The 25,491-nt window shown below is 43.4% G+C and overlaps 1 protein-coding gene across 1 annotated transcript in view; it reads right to left on the bottom strand.

Annotated features, from left to right (window-relative positions):
* The window catches only part of GSDME (gasdermin E), a 143,762-nt gene that overhangs the window by 76,982 nt on the left and 41,289 nt on the right, over positions 1-25,491 (bottom strand). The window contains exons 3-4 of the mRNA XM_040352883.1: positions 24,698-24,890; positions 7,514-7,685 (exon numbers count right to left, since the gene is read on the bottom strand). Coding sequence (XP_040208817.1) covers positions 7,514-7,685; positions 24,698-24,890 — 365 coding nt within the window. The remainder of the gene's footprint in view (positions 1-7,513; positions 7,686-24,697; positions 24,891-25,491) is intronic.

The following is a 25,491-nucleotide window of genomic DNA, read 5'->3' on the forward strand; positions in this document are numbered from 1 at the left end:
TCTCCTAGGGGGGGCATCTGATGCAGGGAGGAGCCACCGGGGAACCCCAGAAGACGGCGTTCGGGGCCACTCTGTGCAGAACGACCTGCACAGTGGAAGTATGACATGTTTGTTATTTGAAACTTTAGTAGTTGCCCAGTCTCCTGTGAAAAAATTAGAAGTCAGCAGGTACAAAGACTGTAGCTGCTGACTTTTGAAAAACAGACACCCACGTGTCACCGGATCCAGCAGTGTGCGCACTCGAGCCGGTTTCACCCGCTGTCTTCTCTCCTTGGCCCCTTTATTGTGAGCACCCACCTATGACAGCATGTGGCTCCACAGCCCACTGAAATGCGAGAGCCGCACCGCACATTTTGAATGGTCCTTGTCTTGATCATGTGTCCCAGAAGACTGGGGGGGGGAGGAGAACTTCTACTCCTGATCACCTAGACCAAGGGTGTCAAAACTCAATTTCATTGCGGGCCGCATCAACATTATGATTGCCCTCAAAAGGGACAGTTGCATCTGTAAGATTAGATATCCAGCACATCTCCTCCCCTTACAGTAGATGCCAAGAGCCCCTTTCCTTAGGCTGGTGCTGGGAAGAAGCTGGATGCATTGCCTGAAAAGCAGAAAATAGGGGTCCAGAGGAGGACCATAGGAAAGCTAGAGCTCTCCTGCAAGCTGCAGGAGAGGTGTGAGGGCCACATTAAATGACCTGGAGGGCCGGATTCGGCCCGCAGGCCTTGTGTTTAACACATGTGACCTAGACGGTCAAAATCAGGTGATTGGTTTGTGCAAACCATAGTATATATACACTCAAGCTGCATTTACACATTTTTTCAGCGTTTTGAATCGCAGGCAGATTTGCTGCGATTTGAAAGCGCCGATGTGTGAATGACAAACCGTAGGAGAGGACATTCATTTGCATGACACCTGTGGTTGCTGTCTGCTGCGATCATCGAGCGATAAATCACGCGGCAACCCGCATCGTTTGAAGCTTGTCGATTAAAAGTAGCTCCTGAACTTTGAGTGACAAGCTTCACGCAATGCGGGTTGTTTGCAATTGCAGCGCGATTTATTGCTCAACGATCGCAGAAGACACGCACCGCGATTTAAGGTGTCATTCAAACGAATGACATCTCAATTTGAGTCCTGCAATTTGTCACATATACACACTGGCGCTTTCAAATCGTGGGCAAAATTGCGGCAAATCTGCCAGCGATTCAAAACACTGAAGTGTGAATGCAGCCTGATACAGTGATCAGTGACAATACTGTCACTGTACTAACGGTACTGGCTGAGAAGGGGGTAACATCTAGGGTCAGAGGGTTAATTGTGTGCCGTTTTCACTTTACTATCTATTTAATTTTTTTCCCTGCTTTGCAGGATGAATAAAAAAGCCAGATCGCTGTTCCCTGTACACAGAGCTCTGTGTTTTTGTAAACACAGAACTCTGTGTGTGATTCACCACAGCTGATTTCAGCTAAAATCATTGCCTAAAATCAGCAGCACAGGTTGGCAGGGGGTGTGTGTACAGGTGAAACTCGAAAAATTTGAATATCGTGCAAAATTTCATTTATTTCACGAATGCTACTTAAGAGGTGAAACTAATATATGAGATAGACTCATTACATGCAAAGCAAGATAGTTCAAGCCGTGATTTGTCATAATTGTGATGATTATGGCTTACAGCGCATGAAAACCCCAAATCCACAGTCTCAGAAAATTTGAAAATTACATGCAATCAATAAAACAAGGATTGTACATGGAACAATATCGGACCTCTGGAAAGTATAAGCATGCATATGTACTCAGTACTTGATTTGGGCCCCTTTTGCAGCAATTACTGCCTCAATGCAGCGTGGCATGGAAGCCATCAGCATGTGGCACTGCTGAGGTGTTATGGAAGACCGGAATGCTTCAATAGCAGCCTTGAGCTCTTCTGCATTGTTCGGTCTCATTTCTCATCTTTCTCTTGGCAATGCCCCATAGATTCTCTATGGGGTTCAGGTCAGGCGAGTTTGCTGGCCAATCAAGCACAGTAATCCCACGGTCATTGAACCAGGTTTTGGCGCTTTTGGCAGTGTGGGCAGGTTCATAGACGGACACAGCCTTCTTTGACATTAGGGTTATGCTTCTTCCTACCAGGAAAGTACTCTCCTAAAGGGAATCGGATATAACCCTACTGTCAAAGGATGCTGTGTCCGTCTATGAACGGAAGAGAAAATAGGATTTTTGTACTCACCGTAAAATCCATTTCTCTGAGTTCATGGACGGACACAGCATCCTTTGACAGTAGGGTTATATCCGCTTCCCTTTAGGAGAGTACTTTCCTGGTAGGAATAAGCATAACCCTAATGTCAAAGAAGGCTGTGTGCGTCTATGAACGGAAAAGAAATGAAGACAGCATCCCCATAGAGCTTGTCTGCGGAAGGAAGCATGAAGTGCTCCAAAATCTCCTGGTAGACGGCTGCGTTGACCCCGGACTTAATGAAGCACAGTGGACCAACACCAGCAGATGACATGGCTCCCCAAATCAACACAGACTGTGGAAACTTCACACTGGACTTCAAGCATCTTGCAGTGTCTGCCTCTCTATTCTTCCTCCATACTCTGGGTCCTTGGTTTCCAAATGAGATGAAAAATGTGTTCTCATCAAAAGAGAGGACTTTGGACCACTGAGAACAGACCAGGTGAGCTTTTCTTTAGCCCAGGTAAGACACTCTGATGTTGGTTGTTATTCAGGAGTGGCTTGACAAGAGGAATACGACATTTGAAGTCCAGGATCTGTCTGTTTGTGGTGGCTCTTGATGCACTGACTCCAGCCTCAGTCCACTCCTTGTGAAAGTCCCCAACACTTTTGAATGGCCTTTCCCTGACAATCCTCTCCAGGCTGCGGTCATCCCTGCTGCTTGTGCACCTTTTTCTTCCACACTTTTGCCTTCCACATACCTTTCTAATAATGTGCTTTGATACAGCACTTTGGGAACACCCAACTTAATTTGCAATTACCGTATTTATCGGCGTACACCACGCACTTTTTTGCCCTGAAAATCAGGGCAAAATTGTGGGTCCGCGGTATACGCTGATACCCGCTTTCCCGCGCCGAGTTTTGAATACTGCGCCGACATATACCGAGCGCAGTACACTCGGGTATAGTCGGCCAGTCTTGGCTCCTTCCGCGCTCACGTCCTGGACGTACAGGACGTGAGCGCGAGTGTTGCCGAGCCTGCCCGACAATACACGAGTGTACTGCGCTCTGTATATGTCGGCACAGTATTCAAACTCGGCGCGGGAAACGAGCGGGGAGGACGCCGGACCCGACGAAGAGGACACCCGAAGCCCGCAGACGGACCCTGGACCCGACGAAGACGACACCCGAAGCCGCAGAAGGACGCCGGACCCCGAAGAAGAGGAGGACAACCGAAGCCGCAGACGGATGCCGGACCCGATGAGGCCGCCGATGGACGCCGCGCAAGACACCAAAACTGTAAGTACAAAAAAAAAAAAACTTTTTTTCCACAGGATTCGGGGCCACTTTAGGGGTGCGCGGTATACGCGGGAGCGCGTTATACCGCGATAAATACGGTACCTTTTGAGGCTTTCCCTCCTTATGGAGGGTGTCAATGATGGTTTTCTGCACAACTGTCAGGTCAGCAGTCTTTCCCATGATTGTGATTCCTACTGAACCAGACAGAGATCATTTAAAGGCTCAGGAACCCTTTGCAGGTGTTATAGCTCAATTAGCTGATTAGAGTGGGACACTGAGCCTAGAATGCACCTTTTCACAATATTCTAATTTTCTGAGATTGTGGATTTGGGGTTTTCATGAGCTGTAAGCCATAATCATCACAATTATGACAAATCACAGCTTGAACTATCTTGCTTTGCATGTAATGAGTCTGAGTCTGAGTCTATCTCATATATTAGTTTTACCTTTTAAGCTTTAACTTGCCGCTGGAGGTACCGCACATTCCACAAACTTAAAATAAATGAAGTCCCACCAACATAATTTTTTTTCCACTGATAAAATAAAGCACCCACATATCCAAGAGTTCAGAACCCGAGAAACTTTACACAACTATATACTCTGAATTATTTATCCATTTTAGAACAGTTTTTTTTTTGGATGAACAATCTTTTTTCAAAAAGCCTCATGCCTCGTACACACGATCATTTTTCGTGTTGTAAAAAACTTTTCAGGCTCTAGAAAAAACTAATTTTTTTTTTAACTTGATCATTGAAAACGGCCTTGCCTACACACGATCTTAATAGAGCATGTTCAAATTTTTTTTTGGACGTTTTTCAGAACCCGAAAAATGCTCTGAAGCCCACACACGATCGTTTTTAATGACATAAAAAAAACCCGTCATTTCTTTACAACCCGAAAAATGATCATGTGTATGCGGCATCAGTTTTTATTCCCCAAACCTCTTCAACCTGCCCCCTACTTCGATATATTTGGGGGTAGAAAACCCTTGTCTGAAATATGGAATCTTCGTTAGGACATCAAATTACAGGAAGCGTGGGACTTCCTCGTCTGGAATTATATTAGAAATCTTCCCTACTGGCTCATATTTTAGACACATCATACTAAATTGCATACGCTTTGGGTAACTATTGAAAAAGAGCTGATCTGATCTCTCACACCCTCTTTCCTTAAATACCTAACTGCCCTTAATCCTTTAATTTACCATTTAGCCTTTCCCTACATATATAGGCCATTTCTTACCCCTTATGGGGTACACACATTTTCCTCCAGGTACTGAAAATACAAAACCTTTTTATGAGATACCAAAAATCCCTCACTAATATGTTCTGCCCTATAAACAGGGAAATGTAAACCTTTAACATTCTTGTTGCCCATATCCCCTACCCCAGGTGGGCACCGGCTGCGATATTAATAACTTTGTGACTTCTGCTCTTTACTACATCTGAAACCCTCTATGACAAGCTCCCTGACCCCTTTTGCCATCACCCCTATAGACCGCCTCATGTTATTACATTACTTTAAAAAGTCTATTGTTCAAGGAAACCTTTCGCACAGACTACAACAAAGTAACCAAATTGACACTTGAAACCACAATGGAGTTCCTGAGTGGAGTATCTGCAATATCAAAAGATCCAAAGACTCTTATCTGTAACAGTAAATATATTTTGCAAGAAAACAAATATTTCTATGCTCACTGGTAATTGGTAGACATTCTGCTGGATTACCTGATAAAAGGATAATGTAGCCTTGAAATGCCACATTCTGCATGGCTTAGAGACAAACAATCTTCAAAGCATAAAATATTTCCAATAAATAGCGGAGGCTTTGAATCCTTCATATTCTTGACGCACTGCATGGTAGACAACGGTTTCTACAGCGTGTGCTTTGCTAGGACACCAAACATACTTATCATGGCTAATAGTCTATATACTACTGTCTTGACGATCAATGAAAACAGAGAAACTTGCCAAGAAATACCCTGAAAACACACACACACACACACACACACACACACACCAGCATATTAAAAAAAAAAACACAAATAGAAAAATTACCTTCTATGCAGATAAGCAAGAGGGAGGAATCCTCCTCCCACTTTCCAAAACACCCCAATAGACTATAAACCTAAAACTCTTCCTGGGACACCAAATGTGTGAAAGCCCAGCAGCAGCAGGACAGGGCTGGTATCTTGGAAGGCAAGTATTTGTTTTGAATGACTTGACTACCGCTGGAGCGCAGATGAGCTATTAACACATGGAGTAAGAGTTATATCTCATCTTAACCCAAAAACAAAAATGCAATATATTACTTGCCCTTAGCTGTGTTGGCTGCATTAGTTTACTTTTCTTATAACAGCATTTTCAGCAAGTACAGAAAATACCTGTTGATCTTGCTATAAATGCAGTGTCACGGTTACCTCCTGTGAGCTGAACACACACATCCTTATCACCATTGTGTAAAACGATCAGTCTCCTTGATCCACCACTTCCAGGTGAAAAAGTTGGAAAAAAATGAATGCAGCAACCACATCCAAAGGCTGATAAGCAATATATGTTGTATTAAATTATTGTTTTTGAGTCTAAATGACCTTTAAAGACCTTCACCCAGGAAAACAACATATTTGCATCTAGCTTAATTCCTCTCCTTCTCCCACAATTAGATAAGAAAAAAAAAAAAAAATGTAGGTGCTTTTAACTTTTTCTTTGCTGCAGTTCAGCATCTCCTGCATCATTCTTTCCTAGACGAGAATGACATTGTGCTCCCTTTAGCATGTTACAGCACATGCGCACTTCAGGATTTCACTTGTGCGCAGATTTACTACTGCACCTCAAGACCCAGCAGAAATCTGTACATGCAAAGGTTTTTCAGCGCATGCGTGAAGACACAGGCCCCAGCTATTGGCATGTCTGCACATGTGTGTTATGAGTCTCTGCCGAGTCCCAAAGGCCAGGCAGAGCCTTCAGCATGTGTCAACTTATTTTGTATAGATGATGGCACTGAAGGGGGGGGGGGGGCAGGGTTAACTGCAAGGGGGCTCAAGCTCCTTTTTTTTATGTGGAGATAAATGCCACTTTGAACTTGTATCCACAGGAAAATCTATAATACGGCTTACCTGTAGGTACAGTACAGTAAATATCTCCTAAACTAGAAGTTTAGGAGATGTTCACAAGCGATGCTGCCGGGGATGTCATCGACACATGCACTCTGAAGGGACAACATACCAGTGTCCACACAGCCGGAACAAATGAACCCAAGAGGAAGACCAGGTGAAGATGGCAGCGCCGGGCATCCGTGACAAAGCTACGCAGGAGGGATACACTTTACAGCCAAGTCTGTCATAATGTGCTAGTATGTGGTGTATACTAGTACATTATGACTTAACCCTGTAGGGGGGCACCAGTTAATTTTTGCTTCAGTGGCGGTTTACTACTGTTTTAGGCTGGGTAGACACTTCAGAAGGCAGCGGCTCACAGCAGGAGTCCGGTGCATCTCCATTCACTGTTTCAGGTCCGAAATGGACCAAAAGACGCACAGGGCACCTGTGCAATTCGCACCGGAGCCACTGCAGAGATGTGTGAACCGGCTCCATAGAGAGACGGTCACAATGTCCTGTTATGCACATTGGATGTGGGGAAACCCGCATACAATACGCACTGGTGTGAACCCAGCCTTAAGCATCCTAATTTTGCAGTACTGCATACATATTAAAAAGCACAGTGTTATCATGTGTTAAGGCACAAAGTTTCAGCATAACATGCATGCAGCATGGTTCCATCAGTGTCTATTGTGTTCTGTATTGTGCAATGGGGTGCGAACACATGAGAGGGGCCTAAAAGGAAATAAATCTAAAAGAAAATCTAGATATTATCCCATTAGGACACCAGATCTATTACATGTATGTAGTTACTTAGCATGGCATGCAGTTTCTTGGGGAAAAAAAATATAAAAATCTATCATGTGATGACAATATTACATTGTAAAAATCCCAAAACCTGGTGCATCAGTATGTATTCGTAATGCACAGCACAACCTTCTTACCTTAACCTTTTTTGCTTGAATGCCAAGTTTCCCACCAAACGTTTCCTGCGTCTGTGTGTGTTCTGAAATAATGCACTTCTGGGCGGTTATAATCTTTTCTTTCACAATACACAATAAGTCATGCTTGTTGCCATGTAGCTGCTTTACGAATGGGTGGTGCAAGTTTATCTTCCTGCAAATGCCATTTAAACAGTGGATATATTAATTAGATGAGATTCCAGCCTGCACTACTTATAAGCATTCTTAAAAGGGGGGGGGGGGGTTTACAGTTGTCTATTACACATATATCTATATAATATGTCCCAATGTTGTCTATGATTCATTAAATTTAAGTTTCACACTGGTAACATGCAAAAAAAAAAAAAAAAAGTATTGTATATAAACCCTGCAGGCCTTAAAAAAAAAAAAAAAAAAAAAAAAAAGACTAAAATGTACTTTTCAGCAGCTAGCTTAAAAACATCCTTTAGAAACCACAACAAAATAATACAAAAATTAGTAAAAAAACACCACTAAAAATTATGCATGCAACCTGGATGATAGAGGTTAAGGCTGCATTCACACCTGAACGTATCATTTTCAGGCGGAAAGTCATGGATTTTTACAGCGATTTTGTACAGGTCAAAAGGTCACCAATGTAAAAAGCAGAAAACCGCCTGTAATCTGCCCAAAAAGAAGCTCATGTACTTTTTTGAGCTTCAGGGGTTTTTGCCTCAGGCGACAGAACACTCCGATGTGAACAGGGGCCATTTAAATGAATGGGATTTTGCTTGTTGGGAGTTTTTGAACGTTTGAGATGAGTGTTTAAAAATTATAATAATCTGGGTACAGTGTTGCATGACTGAGTATTGTCTCTGAAAACGAAAAAATGGCCTGGTAATAAAGGAATTTTACAGAAAGGTATGCAAGCGGTTAAGGATCAGATCAATAGTTTTAAATGGAAGGAATACAGTTCAGGATTTTAACACTCATTCAATATATCAGACAATAGTTGCATTCCTTCTTCCATACAGTTTGTAAGTAGGATTGAGCACCCTGGTTTTCATTATACTGTAACTTTTTAAAAGTAATATAAGCAAGTATATTATGTCTCCCTCTTGTGGTGCAAAGCACACACTGCACTTGGGAAGAACATATGTGTTAAAAATGCACCCAGAATATACCAAAAAGATCTCTTATTTCACAAACATGATTTTTTTTTTTAATAAAATAGCCAGCAACTCATTTTAAAAGGTTAGAGGTATACAAAAACAATTTATTCAAATAAGAACAAAAAAATTGCAAAACACTTCTGAGAATTAACTTTGCCCTTTCAATTTAATTACTTCTGGAAAACATAGGCCATTGGCACAGCAATAAAATGAATCATATTTAAAATACAAAAATAGTAACAATAATAAAATCAACAAAAAGGAGCAATATAAAATTCAAGTGGTGATTTTATCATTTAAAAAATAGTTAACCACAGTGCCACCTGCTGGGTGAACACAGAAATCGCATGAATGCTTCACAGAAAGAGTACTAGTATGAACTAGGGCTGTTACTGATCAAAATTTTTGTGTTCGATTAATCGTTTTTTTTTTTTAATCGATTAATCGACTAATTTCGATTAATTATAATGCACATACAGATCCAACTTCTTTTAGCTGATCTCCTTGCAGGCTGATTCCCAACCACTGGAAAAATGGATAGCAAGATACAAAAACCACACAAAGGCAGCGCTCGATGGGAATAGCATTAAAACTTTTATAGTCTGCAAGTAGGTAACCAAATAAATATTGCACTGGAGATAAAATCGATGTAGCTACATAAACTGTACAAATGGTGAGAGTAATACCAAACGGTACCAAAAGCAGTCATAAAAACATGTAGCCAAGTATGATACTGGTATAAAAATGTGTACAACGATACCACTGCTGAATCCAGATAAGGAGAGGTTAACATCAGTCCGTCGGCATGTAGATGTCCCATGAAGGGAACTATCACAACTCCCAGTGGATGGCTGTAGAATCCCAGGTTGATAGAGGGAAGTGATAGAGGGAAGTGTAACAGCCCTTGCGTGTGGCAGATAGTAAGGTCCCGCCGGCATGCAGATATAAAGGCACAGCAAAGGAGCCCTTCAGATGGACACGGCAAGCCCCGCCGGTGTCTGTGACGTTACTGGATCTCCGACGGAACTCCCTGAAGGCCCAGAAGCCGGCGGAGAGGTGCGTACCAATCAAAAGAATTTTAAATCGATCAAAAAGATTTTGATCGATCAAAAAAATTAAAGATTAATCGACCAATTGAAAGTTAATTTGCAAAGTCCTATGAAAAACCTTTTAGTACTTTTCAAGGGTAAAGGCAGAGATAAAATGTATCCTCACCTCTGTGCCCTAATAATCTCACAAACTGGAATAATTCCTTTAAAGCGGGGATTAGCAACTTGTAGATGCTTTTCCCACTTGATTGCCACCCTCAAAAAATTGATATTCTTCATGGATTGGGACATGTAAATAAGCGTTCCTCAGATCGAGGGAGGCTATGAAGCAAGCCGGGGGAACAATTGACTTCACCGTACAGATTGTTTCCATCCGAAATTTCTTGTAGATGACCCATTTGTTCACTAACTTCAAGTTCAGTATAAGGCGGAATTTGCCCGACAGTTTCCTTCCCCTGAAACCATGAGCGTAGAAACTGTGGTTTATTTCTCGCTGTAGCACTGGAAGAACAACCCGCTGGTCTATCAAGTCGCCAATTTGCGAGAACAAGGCTGTCTTCTGAGGATCCCTGGGAGGTCATGGTTACGAACGTCCTTGCAGGCAGAGTGCCCTTGAACTGGATTCGATAGCCTTCCCTGATTATCCTCAGTATAAATGCATTTGGGGTAGTCTTTTCCCACTGTGGGAGGAACTGCCCCAATCTCCCTCCCATGGGAACTAAGTCACTGGGATTTGGTGGTTTTCTTAGGAGAGGAAAAAAGGACACCTTTCCGCTTCCCCCTTCCAAACGGTTTCTTAGAGGTTGACCCTTTAGGGGCCTGCCCCTGTAACGGCCCTTGACTTTGGGGGCGAAAAAAAAAGTTTCCCTGGGGCTCCCTTATTTTTAATAGGAAAAACCTTTTTCTTGTCGGCAGTATGGTCTAGAACCGTTTCTAGATCTTGTTCAAACAAGAGGTCTCCTTCAAATGGGATGCCACACAGCTTAACTTTTGAGGCCGGGTCCCCAGACCAGGATTTTAACCATAAAACCTGCAGGTGCGCCTGCCATATAACCTGCTGTCTTGTGCAGCACGGGTAGGGAATCTAGAATATCTTTCCTGGAGGTCCCACTTTCCAAATGGCCTTGTAACTGGTCCAGCCAGACCTCCAAATTATGAGCTACTATTGTTGTAGCCATTGCTTGTTTTATATTTTTCATGGCTACTTCCCATGACCTTTACAGCAGTACCTCCATCCCCTTGTCCATGGGTTCTCCAAGGACACCCATGTCCTAAAAGTCGGGGTCCGTTAATTTGGCACGCTGGGAGAAAGCGGCTTCCACTTTGGGCACTTTGTTCCATATACAGGCGGAATCCTCACTGAAGGGGAATCTCCTCTTCAGGCTTTAAAAAAGAAGGAAAAAAATTCCGGTTCCACCCACTCCTTTTTGATAGTCAGCCAGAGTGCTTTGTCCCAGAAATACAGTTTTGTTCTTCTTTCAGGGTCCGATACATCTGGTTATGTAGGGACAAGGAGGCCTGCTCTTCTTTGATATCTAGCGTCTCGTAGATCACCCCCAATTAGGCATCCTCCTCCTCGAGGTAGAACCTGTATCTGGGTGAACTTTTCCCTTGGCTCAGAATATCTTTGGATAATGCTGTCTCACTTGGCTCATCCATAGGATATGATTCCCCCCCCACCAATTTGTCACCGTCCTCTGGGGCTGAAAGAGGGGAGGGGGGGGGGGGGCGACGACTGCGGCTGGTTGTTTTGGGGTTCCAAGGTTCGACAGCATTGACTTTATAGCCTTCATTTATTTAATGCCAGAAATAAATTCTTTGCATGCCCCCGTTGCCCCGTTCTATACCAATTTATCAATACATGGTTTACAAAGGGGCTGGTTCCACCATTCTTTAAATTTGTTTGTATGTGACGGACACCTCTACTTGCCCCCTGACCTCTCTGGTTCTTTGGGCTAAGCATGACACAAGAGAAGGAGAGAAGAGAAGGGAGGCAAAAGGAAAGAAAAAAAAAAACAAAGGGGGGGGGGGGTGCTAGCATCATCTAAGGGGGGGGGGGGGTATGGGTGCTAGCATCATCTCTCCGCAGCCTGACCAGGGGACTTGGATGCCTGTCATCTCTGCCTACAGGCATTTGCAGACCTCCTGAGGAAACACAAAAAATGGGGAAGAGGGACGGAAGCCACCCTTTATGGATTAAAATTTTGTGTTTCCTGCCTCCGGAAGTGGAGCCCATCTCTCTAGTGCTGTTCTGGACTGACGACTAGAGAAAATAGAAAAGTTTAAATCCGGTGTATGGAGAAGACACTGGTTGAAATTGTGCCGGGTGATCTTTGACTTCTCCCACGTTGTTCAGGTAGATCCCCACCTTTTTAAGGTTGCCTGCCCCTGCTCTAAAAGCTACTCTTAAAAGCTATAAAAAAAAAAAAAAAAAAGGGAAGAAGGTTTTCTGCTTCTCAAAAGCCATACTAAAAATCAACTTGAACCGTTGATGCGCTGTGGAGACAGACGCAGCAACAGTATGTTCATGTCTGTGCGCTACACAACAAAAGCATTGTATACATTTTTAATGAATTACCAATAAAAAATAAAAAATAAATCAATGGAACATCGTGATCACATTAAGAATTCAGAAGACTGGGAGTGTACTTTGTAAACATACGAGGACATGGACGCTGTGTTATCTTAGATTATTTCACCTTTTGTAAATATACAAAACATGAAAAATGTGTAATTGTTAGCATAATTCTGCAAAGTTCATGTTCTTCACTTCAGGAATCTAGAAATGATAATATTCCATTACTGGTTCTTTGTACCCTTACTCCTTTAGGCTGTTAGGACATATTAAAACCATTTGTTCCCTGTGTTTCCGAAAATATTATAATAATGACACTGGTTTGGCCCTTGTACACCTTTTTTTTACTGAAAGATGCTGGCACTAAATTACCATCTACATACTTTGAATTCTCCTATTCTATATTAGATCTATGTACATTTTTTTTATGATTATATTAATTTGTCCAATTACATTTGAGCCTCTCAAAATGGGGGGGGGGGGGTTCTGTGTATAAAAATGATTGCAGTTCCTAAAATTTGTACTTGACATTTATGTTCAACCCCCTGAATTAAAGATGAAAGTCTGCACTTCAAATTCATTTGGATGTTTTCATTTTAATTTTATTCTGGTGGCATACAGACTTATATTTGTATTTTAGCTAGTGGTCGATCAATCATTGTACACATAAAGGAGCGGATATGAGAAAATCAAAGGGCAAACCTTCGATCTGCACATAAAAGTTACATTGCATTTATGAATGAAAATGGTAAAATCGGTTATAGTTCATTCACAAATAACTGAGAACTCCTGCCAACATGTTCCAAGACCTGTTCCTTTACTGTTTGTTGTGACATGGCACACATTTATTCTTGTAGGGTTGTAAAGGTACTGCTCTCTTCCTTTCAGCATGCTCCTTGCTTTGCAGCAAACCTGACTGGCTCATTGTGCTCCTTCTTCACTTCTCTGAGCCTCACCATACAAACTCTATAGTATACTGCAAAAGGTTGATATGAAGCCACATTAACCACTTCAATACAGGGCACTCTCACCCCCTTTGTGCCCAGTCCAACTGTCAGCGCTGTCGCATTTTAAATGACAAATTGCACGGTCATGCAACACTGTACATACTGTATACTGTGTAATTTTTTCCCCTAAAAATAGAGCTTTCTTTTGGTGATATTTGATCACCACTGGGTTTTTTGTGCAACAAATAAAAAAATGTTTTTGATTCGTATCTCTTTTACTGATGAGGCACTTATATGTGGCACTGATATAAGCAGCACTGATGGGCACCCATAGATGGCACTGATCAGGAGGCACTGCCAGGCATCACTGATGGACACAGAGTGCCATCCATAATGGGCACTGATTGGCACCCCTAGTGGTCTCCAGTGGGCATCCTCGATGGCTCTGCACTGATGACCACATAAAGAGGTTGTAAAGGTTTGTGTTTTTTTCACCTTAATGCATCCTATGAAAAAAACCCGACAGTCATCAGCCCCCTAAAATTTCCTGTTTCGCCCTCCAACGCTATGGAGCCGAATGAGGGCCATTTTTCCCCTTACTCGGCATCCAGGCTGTGAGGGGAGCATGAGGAGAGGTGGAGAGAGGCAGCCAGTCATGTAAGCGCTCTGAAAAAAGGTATATTGGGGGGGGGGGGGGCCAAAGGAGAGCTGATGATGGAGGCACGTAAACTGACCACAGTGTCAGGGCTCAGCAGCCATAAACCGTGGTCAGTTTACAGGGGTAGGGCAGAACTAGGCAGGATCAGCTAGGTATTTTAGGTGATAAAATAAGCCAAATTACACAGCACAAGCACTGTGCGGTTTTTCAAGCTTTCAAGGAACAGGATCCCCCCCCTTTTTTTTAGGGTAACAAACACTTTATGGCATATCAGTTTTCTGCAATATCCCTCTAAAGTAGTTAATGGACCTGTACTCTTATGCACATCTGCACCAGGGGACAAGTCATTCTTTCCCTTTCCCCTTCCCAAGAGCCCCAGCTCTTTCTTATGTATGGTGGTGGAAACACAGCTTTACAAAAAAAAAGAAAAAAATAGGAGACATCCACAGTTATTAAACAGAACAGTTGCTGCAGGCATATGGCTTGTGCCTACACAATGAAAACAGACTAATATTTATACTGGGCATTTATCCAGCTAAGCAGTGTCCAAACATGCTAAAACGCCATTGTGACAAACATGTTACTAATGTCTCTTCAAAGCTGAGCAATCTAATGAAGCACACAAGAGAACAGAGCTTTACACTCAACACAGCTTGGCACAGTAACAGAAGCCAACATTAAAATGAAACTAAGCGCACACAATTTAATTTACATTGTCCCTTCTATTGCTGTATGTGGATGATGCCACTGTAATTATAAAATAAAAAAATAAGTAACTTTTTCCTAATCTATCTACAGCGGTCACATGGAAGCATAAGCATGGGTAGCTTCTAGCCATCTGCTGCTGGTCACATGTTCAAAAAATAAGGAAAAAAAAAAAAAAAAAACCTTTGGAATACAGAGTAAAAAAAAATAATATCAATAAATGGTTTTAAATTGTCATACAAAATCAAATCTTATTTCTTGGCAACATGCTGTGGGTGCATTTCTGCCAGTCACAGGCCCCCCAGTTAGTGTCTCAGAAAAGGGAGATGAAGCCTCCAGTATTCTACATGTAATATCCCACCCCCTGTGTTTAGCTGGTTAGTGGGCATGAAGGAGGAGGAAGAAAGTGAGCTGTCATTTACCACTGTGTATACACCCACATGTGTGACTATAGTCACATAGTCTGCTCAGATGTGATAGGAAAGTAATGCTCAGCATAGAAAATCACTGAAAACTGAGCATGTGCAGAGCTACCACCACAGCTGCAAAACCACTGGCTGAATTTGGGACATGGACAGAAGGTGGAGATAAAGAACATCAGGATCAACCAGGTTTTTTTCAGAACACAGAAAAATTAATCTCATAGTGACTGGGTATGAACAGCATTTATTGCTAGTTTATGACGTGGGTTTAGTGCCACTTTAAAAGAAGTATGGAATTGGGCTTTTTTTATATTTACACTTACCTCGTTGGATGCAGCATGGGTCCGATGCTGTATCTGTCCTCCGGCACCTCTGCACTGAGAACCGAGCGATCGGACACCGCCGATAGCTCAGTTCTGACAGCTCCCCGAGCAGAGCGCTGCAGACTGTCAGTCACAGCTCTTGGCTCAGTCTCTCAGCGGCTCCATAGGAGGCGGAGACGTGTGTCGGTCCAGGTAGCGGGCAGATCCAGACTTTCGCAATGACACAGTGCCTCGACTGACTTCTGTGACATCAGCCCGCTCTCTGCTGAAAACTGGCCACAGGAGTGCAAAAGTAATTGCACGCCTGTGATCCATAGGAAAAGTACAGCCTAACAGGCTTTGGCTATACTTCTCCTTAAAGTAAAATAGGAGGCGCAAAATACTATTCAGATATTTCATTGTAAATACAATCACATTTTAGCTGGCCTGCTGTGTCAGCACACTACATCAGGTGCTGCTGATTTGACAGATTTGGAGATACTATCCCTAAAGGAAAAAAAGTCTGCAGTGATCCCCTGTTCTGAAACCCTGAGGAGGATACAGCAACCGTGCATGATGATTGACATCCCTTGATGCACTACTAGACCCATTGGGGTCTTTTCATAAGGTGAGAGGCTAGCACTACAGGTGGAGGAGTGTAGGAGGACACCTTTACATCTCACTTTTCATTTGCAATTTGGACTCCCTTACTTCTCAATTTCCCCCTCATGCTTATTTGTTCGCCCAGGAGGCAATCTCATTTTGAATAAAGAACTGGGTTTCTCTGTTTACTATCAGATTTCCTTGGATGCACTTTACAAATGGACTTTATTGAATAATATTTTAATTCAGCTGTCATTTTGGTGCGATGTTCATTATGTTGTGATGCACTTTATTGGATCATTCTTGTCTTATTTTTATTCATTTTTGACATTTTTATATGATTAGTCACTTGAGGATTATTTTACATCTTTGCTCATTAGCACTTTTTTTGTTTATTGCGTTTAGCAATTAGCACTACTTTATCACATATACACTACATCCCTTACTGTTCCTGCTCCCAGACCCCCAAACACTAAAATTTCCATCAGATGCCACTTTAAGACTTCCCTGCTTTTTATCTCCTACTGAGCTTTCTCCTAGGAGGTATATGGAAAATGGATGCCTTAACCACTTGCTGACCATGCTATAGCTGAAAGATGGCTACAGTGCGGTCACCCAGTCTGGGGCTGGACACAGCCAACTACAGATCGAGGCAAAGGGCCGATCATAACATTGCCTTTGCTCAGTGCCGTCATCGTGTGAGGAAAGAAAAGCGAATAACCCACTATCCTGTGACAGCCCATATTTACACATTCATCAGTGTCCTGATTATCAGTGCAGAATATCAGTGCTTTCCCAACAGCGCACATCAGTGAAGAAAAAAAAATTACTTATTTGCAAAGTTTTATAACCGAAACAAAGGAAAATTTGGGGCGTTTCATTTGTTTAGCAAAAAAAAAAACAGTGGTGATTTAATACTGCCAAAAGAAAGGGGGCTCCCAGATTCCGATAAGCCCTCCCGCCCGCATACCCCGACAACCAATGGCCAGGGTTGTCGGGAAGAGGCCCCTGTCCTCGTCAACATGGGGACACGGTGCTTTGGGGTGGGGAGGCGCATGGCCTCCCCTCCCGCCCCAAAGCACCCACCTCCTCCATGTTGAGGGCATGCGGCCTGGTACGGTTCAGGAGGGGGCACTCGCTCGTTCCCACCCCCTTTCCTGACCGGCCGGGCTGCATGCTCGGATAAGGCTCTGGTATAGATTTTGTGAGATTTTTCGGCTTGGGGGTTCCCCTAAAATCTATACCAGACCGAAGGCGTGGAGTTCCCCCTTAAAATTCTTACCAGACACTGCCTGGTATTGCCGGGGATCAAAGTCGAATCTCTGTTCATTGAAGTCGGCCGCAGTAGTACGACTGTCGCGTCGTACTAGTGGGAACCCGGCCTCAATCAGCAAGATTTCTGGTCCCCAGGTAACTTCTATACAGAAAACGAGCTGTCCTGTCCACAGAAGCAATCAGATTCCAATCTCTCCACCATTGCCAAGACCAAAGAGCTGTCCAAAGATGTCAAGGACAAGATTATATACCTATACAAGGCTGGAATGGGCTACAAGACCATCGTCAAGCAGCTTGATGAAAGGGTGACAACAGTTGGTGCCATTATTCGCAAAAGGAAGAAACAGAAAATAACCGTCAATCTCCCTCGGTCTGGGGCTCCATGCAAGATCTCACCTCGTAGAGGTTTAATGATCATTAGAACGCTAAAGGAATCAACCCAGAACTACATGGGAGAATCATGTCAATTATCTGAAGGCAGCTGGGACCATAGTCACCAACAACACACTACGCCATGAAGGACTGAAATCTTGCAGCGCCCACAAGCTCCCCCCCACTCAAGAAAGCACATGTACAGGCCCGTCTGAAGTTTGCTAATGAACATCTGAATGATTCAATAAAGAACTGGGTGAAAGTGTTGTGGGCAGATGAGACTAAAATCAAGCTCTTCGCCATCTACTCAACTCATCATGTTTGGAGGCAGAACATGGAGAAGGAAACATTATGCTTTGGGGGTGTTTTTCTGCTAATGGGATAGGACAACTTTACTGCATCAAAGGGATGATGGACAAGGCCATGTACCATCAAATCTTGGGCGAGAACCTCCTTCCCTCAGCCAGGGCATTAAAAAAACGGGTTGTGAATGGGTATTCCAGCATGACAATGACCCAAAACACAGTGGCTCAAGAAGAAGCACATTAAGGTCCAAGTCAATCTCCAGACCTTAATTCCAATAAGTTCAAACATGAGCCTCGAAACCTTAATTACCAAGAGAGGATCTGCAAAAAGGAGTGGGACAAAACCCCTCCTGAGATGTGTGCAAACCTGGTGGCCAACTACAACAAATATCTGACCTTTGTGATTGCCAGCAAGAGTTTTGTCACCAAGTACAAAGTTATTTGCAAAAGAGGTAAAATACTTATTTCACTCATTAACCGCTTGAGGACCGCTGCACGACGATATAAGTCGACAAAATGGCACGGCTGGGCACAAGGGCGTACATGTACGTCCCCTTTAAGATCCCAGCCGTGGGCAGCGCACTCGCAACCCGGTCCTTTTCTCCATGACCATCCCCGCGGGAACAGCGGACCTGATCGCCGCCGGTGTCCCGAGACCGGGTCACGGAGAGGAAGAACAGGGATAGGTAAGTGTAAACAAACCTCTCTCCGTGCTTCCTAGTCAGATTGTCATTGATCGTCTGTTCCCTGTCATAGGGAACGACAATCAGTGATGTCACACACCAAGCCACGCCCCCCACAGTAAGAGTTACACATTAGGGCACACTAAAACCCTACAGCACCCCCTCCTGGTTAACCGCTTCACTGCCAGTGTCATTTTTACAGTAACCAGTGCATTTTTATAGCACTGTTCGCTATAAAAATGACAATGGTCCCAAAATAGTGTCTGATGTGTCCGCCATAATGTCGCAGTCACGATAAAAATCACTGATCGGCAGGCAGGACACACTCCAGCATCTGACGAACAGACACACGAGTTCGCCACTCGTAGGATTGATGCAGAGTTCCTGAGTGTTAAATGTGAGTTTTTATTTGTTTTTAATAAACCTTTTGTACCGCTGATCGGGCTACACTATGGCTGTTTGTTCACTTCTCCCCCGTGTATGATTACGCCATCTGAGCGTTCCATCTGAGTCACCGAGAGAGGGAATAGGAGCCGCTGCAAGCCCATATCAGCTGAGGTATTTCCACACACCGCGAGCCATTGGGGAGACAAGACAGCTAGCCTACTACTCCAGAGAACTAGCAGGAGAAAGGATAGAGGGACCAACGAGCTCGGCGCTCGTGGATAGGAGCCTGAGATCTCTCACTTACATGTGAGTGCATTCCCACTAGCCAAGACCCCAGCTACCAGCCCCCTCTGTGACGTTATTTCACCATTAGCTTTTTGCCTTTTTTGCTTTGTTTTTTCATGTAATATACCGGACAGAGAGCTGTATGTGTTACCTAACTGTGGACTATACCTACCAGGATCAGGTTGACCAAAACACAGTGTGTTTTATTTTGAGGTGAGCAGCTGGGTCCACCAGAGGTGTATACATGTGATCTTGGTGTCGGCTCAACTACTCTATCTCACCCATACTTCGGATCCAAGGGTCTTATACTTTTTCTAGAACTATTTTCTTTGTTTTCCACTTATGAGTGTGTTTTTGTATTATTATTTACACAATACCCACACTGCTGGCGATTGGATCCACTTTTGATGAACTGCACCTATACACGGCAGGATTGTGCTAGATCTGGACTTTTTCTGAGTGCCGTGTCCTATTAAGGATTGTTCAACGTTTTCTTTATTGTCACAGTAGTATCATCTTTATCAGTTACTCTGTAATTTCATTACCTATGTGGCTGATATTTTCACACTTTTTGTCACATACCCTACAGCGCAAATATTTTATCTGTTACACTTGCTTCACCTTAGTCTATCGAGGTAGACCTTTATATTTGCAGCAGTGTTTTTAGTTTGCCCTTAGTCCCCTCCCCTCACTTTTAGACAGCGCAGGAGTTCACTTTATCTAAAAAATCACTGATCGCCGCTATTACTAGAAAAAAATATATATTAATAAAAATGCAATAAAACTATCCCCTATTTGGTAGACGCTATAAATTTTGCGCAAACCAATCGATAAACGCTTATTGAGATTTTTTTTTACCAAAAAATATGTAGAATACGTATCAGCCTAAACGGAGGGAAAAAAAAAAAAAGTTTTTTTATATCTTTTTGGGGGATATTTATTATCGCAAAAAGTAAAAAATATTGTTTTATTTTCAAAATTATCGCTCTATTTTTGTTTATAGTGCAAAAAATAAAAACCGCAGAGGTGATCAAATACCACCAAAAGAAAGCTCTATTTGTGTGAAAAAAAGGACGTCAATTTTGTTTGGGAGCCACGTCGCACAACCTCGCAACTGTCATCTAAATCGACGCAGTGCCGAATCGCAAAAAGTGGCCCGGTCATTTAGCAACAAAATAGTCCAGGGCTTAAGTGGTTAAATGCCATATAGGCTGCTCGATATTTGTTGAAGAACCATGATACAGAACAAGTTTACAAATACCCTGTCACCTGTGTGGTGTACCTTATCTTTCTTTCTCCAATGCTAACCTAAGTTGTAATGATGTCTAAGTGCTATGTATTCTACCTGTGCTATTGTCTCAAACAAAAACACACACACACACACACACACACACACACACACACACACACACACGTTGTTCTAATCACCTGCTCTGTGCAGTGGATTTGCACAGAGCAGCTCAGATCCTCCTCTTCTCGTGTCCCTCTTTGGTGCTCCTGGCCCCTCCCTTTTGTTGAGTGCCCCCGCAGCATGCTATGGGGGCAAACGAGCCACAGCTCCCGGTCCCCATTCAGACACGAAGCCGTGACCCGGCCCTGTCTCTTTCTTTCCTCATTGGCTGACAGCAGCGGAACCTGATGGTGCCACGCTGCTGCAGGAGGGAAGCAACAGACAGCCGAGTCTCTCATGTAACAGCGCTGGATCGAGATGAGGCTCAGGTAAGTATTAGGGGGACCGAGAGGGGCTGTTGCACAAAGAAGGTTCTCTATCTTAATGCCTAGAATGCATTAAGATAAAAAGGACTTCTGCCTTTACAACCAACTTAATACATTCCTTGCATTAAGGTACATAATATTACAGTCAAAAAGGGGTGAACAGTGCTGATCGGCAGACATAAATGGAATCCTCAGAACCAAAAAGCAAAAACGTATTGTTAACCAGGGCCCGACCGTCTCACACAGATTTACTGCGGCAGAATGGCTCTCCTGGGGAAAATTCTGTACATATACGGCTTTGCTCAGGAGAGCCACCAGAGGGCGAGCGAGCCTGCTGCACAGAGGGGAACCTGATGCGCGTGGCCAGCAGGCGGGATCGCCGCACGAGAGCCAGCATGGGGATTTGTGCGTGTAAACACACAAATCCCTGTGCTGTCAGAGAAGATGAGACAGATTGTCCGTTTCTATAAAGTAGGGACAGCGATCTGTCATCTCTCCTAGTTAGTCCTATCACCACACAGTTACAACACAGTGAGAGAACACACACACTTAACCCCTTGATCCCCCTAGTGTTAACCCCTTCCCTGCCAGTGACATTTATACAGTAATCAGTGCATATTTATAGCACTGATTGCTCTATAAATGTCAATAGTCCCAAAAAATGTCAAACGTGTACGATCTGTCCACCGCAATACCGCAAAAAATCGCAGATCATTGCCATTACTAGTAAAACAAAATGCCATAAATCTTTCCCATAGTTTGTAGAAGCTATAACTTTTGTGCAAAGCAATCAATATTATGCTTATTGCGATTTTATTTCCCAAAAATATGTAGAAGAAAACATATTGGCCTAAACAGAGGAAGACTTTTTTTTTTTTTTTTTTTTTTTTTTAATTGGGGGATTTTTATTACAGCAAAAAGTAAAAAATAGTTTTTTTTCTTATTTGGCAATCTTTTTTGGTTATAGTGCAAAAAGTAAAAACCACAGAGGTGATCAAATGCCACCAAAAGAAAGCTCTATTTGTGGGAATCGTCAGTTAAACCGACGCAATGCCAAATTGTAAAAAGTGCTCTGGTCAGGAAGGGGGTAAAAATCTTCCGGGGCTGAAGTGGTTAAGTTGAAAATGAAGATAATCAGGCATACAGCAGTCTGTTGATGGTCATACAGAGACTTGGATTGAAAAGCTGAGAGTACCTGGAGGCTGGAGCCATATGGATGGCACAGTGGATCAGGGAAACAAGGAACAAGGAATAAAGGAGCGCCACTGGTGGTGGGGCAAGGGATCCAATGAAGGGGGAACCAATCTGCAGGCACAGGAACTGTTGGGGCCAGTGTACAGCGGCCGCTCGGACTGTGTACAATGCCCGGAAATGACGTCACAGCCTGGCGGAAGTCAGCCAAGGGAATCCAAAGACTATGGGCCGATCAGGAGCTTCCGATTTTAACTTTATAAGAACAAAAATTAGATAATTGTTAAAATCTGATTGATTGAGCTGTTCCAATTTAATAGCACAGCAGGGAGGATTCTTTCATCTACCTCAATTGGGTGTATGGGGGAACCTGTTAAGTTTTTCCCCCCCCCCCAACAGCCTGCTGGAAAACGGTCTACGGTCAGCCAAAAGGCACGATCACACTACGCGGAGAAGAGGTGGGAAATGGAGGCAGCTGCACCACGGTTCTACTGCTCACCAACCTGCATTAAGATAAAACATTTTAAAAAGGTGTCAGCTCTTCTCTCCCTTCCGGGTCTTGCTGGCTTTGCTGGGGCACCGGGAGACATTGGCTCCCAGAACGGTCAATCAAGGCCAGTCACGAGGGAGGGGCAGGGCCGAGTCCCGCTGTCCAGTGTTAAATTTCGTAGATGAAAACATTTGTCAAAAATTTAATCAGCAGCCTTTTTACAGTGACGAAATTGAAAAGTACACCACATTTTTGTCCACTGATGGAAATCACTTCAGTTTTCATCAACGAATGAAAACGAAACAAAATGTAAGGCAGGGACGTTTACCCTTGTGATCTTCTGGTTTCATGGAGCTCTGCCCGTTCCACTCCCAGCAAGCGAGTGGAGTCTGTAACGTGCTTCACTTAGCAGCAGTTGTAGCACTACACGCATGCAAGGTTGTAGGTTTTCTATATAGCCTGGTGGCGAGTTTGGTATTCTTAGATATTATTAAGGTGGCCACAGTCAGACAGATACCATTCCATCCTCTAATAAGTAGCATATGTGCAAAACCTGGTGAACTTGAAGTAGAAGTAGCAAGGGTATAAAGATGATACTTCGGTTCTATCCTCTGCTCCATGCAGAGTGGAAAATCGCCCTTTGACCCTGGAAGCACTTGTTATTAGTCATGATTATTAACAGCCTGACAACTGAAAATGGTGCTCAAAGTTCAAAGCATTGGTTGTAATTATCAGGCCATCTAAGATACACAGCCCAATAAAACAAAGTGATGCAATGATCTCTAGTGATGATCAGGATGTGTAGGACTCAAATAAAGAGCAAAAAGAGTCTAAATCATTTGCATTCTAAAACAGACGACATTTCCTGACATGTTGAAAAATGGCTGAAAACCAAATGTTTTATCGTTCCCTTTTCCACATAACAAAGAGAATAAAGTTGTCACCCGGTGTGCTTCACCTCTGTTAATGTGGGGAACAACAAGACAGTTCCTGCCAGTGTGGCCATTTCTGCAACACCAGGCAGATTTCTCAACACACCAAGGTGACAAACCTACCCATGCACAGTGAACCTAATATACATCTATAAACCTCTTCACGACCACACTATAGCTGAATAACGCCTACAGCTTGGTCGCACATTGCCGGGAGGGCGTCTGATGACTTTCTTCCGTGATTGCACTTCTTGCATGTCCCCTGTGGCGCGCATCTGCATTCATCGGTTATTGCCGTGTCCCTGAGACACAGCTGATCACAGATCGTGGTAAAAAGCCAATCACAGTGGCTCTTTACCACATGATCAGTGGTGTCCAAACACAGCTGATCACGGTGTAAACAGGATTTGCCAGTTATTGGCATTCCTCTCCTCGCGCTGAAGGCGTGTGAGGAGAGGAGAGCCGATAACGACAAATCCACACAGAGGACATCTACACTCATAGTTAGCGCACACATTACCAGTGCAGCCCCAACAGTGCTGCCAATCAGTGCACATCAGTGAAGGAGAAAATTACTTATTTACAATATTTTATAACAGAAACTAAGAAACATACTTTTTTCTTAAAAAGGAGAAGTTCTGTCTAAGCTTGTATGGCTGCAATTAGTTTTGCACTCCTGTGACCAGTTTTCAGCAGAGAACGGGCTGAAGTCTGCCCTCTGCTGACATAAACGATATCAGTCCAGGCACCGCATCTTACGACAAAGTCTGGATACACCAGGTGCCTGGACTGACACCCGGCTCAGCCTCTCAGCGAGCCACTGAGAGCCTGAGACGGCCGCTCCACCCCCTCCACAGCCCAGCGCTACAGTGAGCGAGGAGTAGGAAGAGCAGAGAGCTGTGACCGACAGTCTCACGGTGCAAAGCTCAAGCCTATAAGGGCTGTGTGCACCTTGACACATACCCTACTGGACTTCAGCAAGACCTGGACACTCAAAGCACTTGAAAACCTCCAAACTACAGAGCCCAATCTGTGAAAATCAAAATCCTAAGAAAGCTGTAAAACCATACACCCCCCCCAAAAAAGAAGGGGAAAAAAACACACCCACACACCAAATAAAAAAATAAATAAAAAATTACCTGTTTTGCACAGCTTTCATGAGATGGTACATGTCTACTTCTTGTTTTCTAAGGGTGCCAAAGGTAGATGTGGTTTGTACATGACCAGAGCCAGAAGCATTGCCATGAAATGTTCCAACATCAGCATCTATGTTAGCCTTTAGTTCATCTCCAAATGTTCCTTCATATTTCACAAATTCAGACTCAACTACCACTGAAAGATAAATGGATAAATACAGTACAGGATATACGGCTGAATAAGAATTAAAAAAAAACAAAAAAAAAAAAAAAACCACACACACACAGAACAATCATGTGCACTTTATCAGTGGGTTCTGAATGGTCTTCATAAGCATTAAAATGTCATCAACAAGCCCAAAGCCGGTTGACAGGAAAAATGGAGTTACACTTACCGGTAACGTCCTTTCCAGTAGTCTTTCAGGACAGCCACAACTTGAGAGATAGGCTCCTCCTCTTCCTTAGGAAACACTGCCCAGCCTTTAAAATCTCTCCTCCCCCTGCTAGACCTCAGTTTTTATACGAGCACTCCGGTCCGCTGGGGAGACACAAGAACATGTTAGTAATCCATAGTTAACACATCAATATCATACTATGTTCCTGGATTAGAAACCCCTTCTTCCTATTTTTCGGGAGGGTAACTAGGGCTGTCCTGAAAGACTACTGGAAAGGACGTTACCGGTAAGTGTAACTCCATTTTTCCCTATCCGTCTTTCAGGACAGCCACAACTTGAGAGGATAATCGAGTACTTACAATTTAGGGTGGGACCACGGCTTGCAAGACCTTTCTCCCAAAG

This window comes from Rana temporaria, chromosome 5, assembly GCF_905171775.1.
Source record: "Rana temporaria chromosome 5, aRanTem1.1, whole genome shotgun sequence".
NCBI classification, from domain to species: domain Eukaryota; kingdom Metazoa; phylum Chordata; class Amphibia; order Anura; family Ranidae; genus Rana; species Rana temporaria.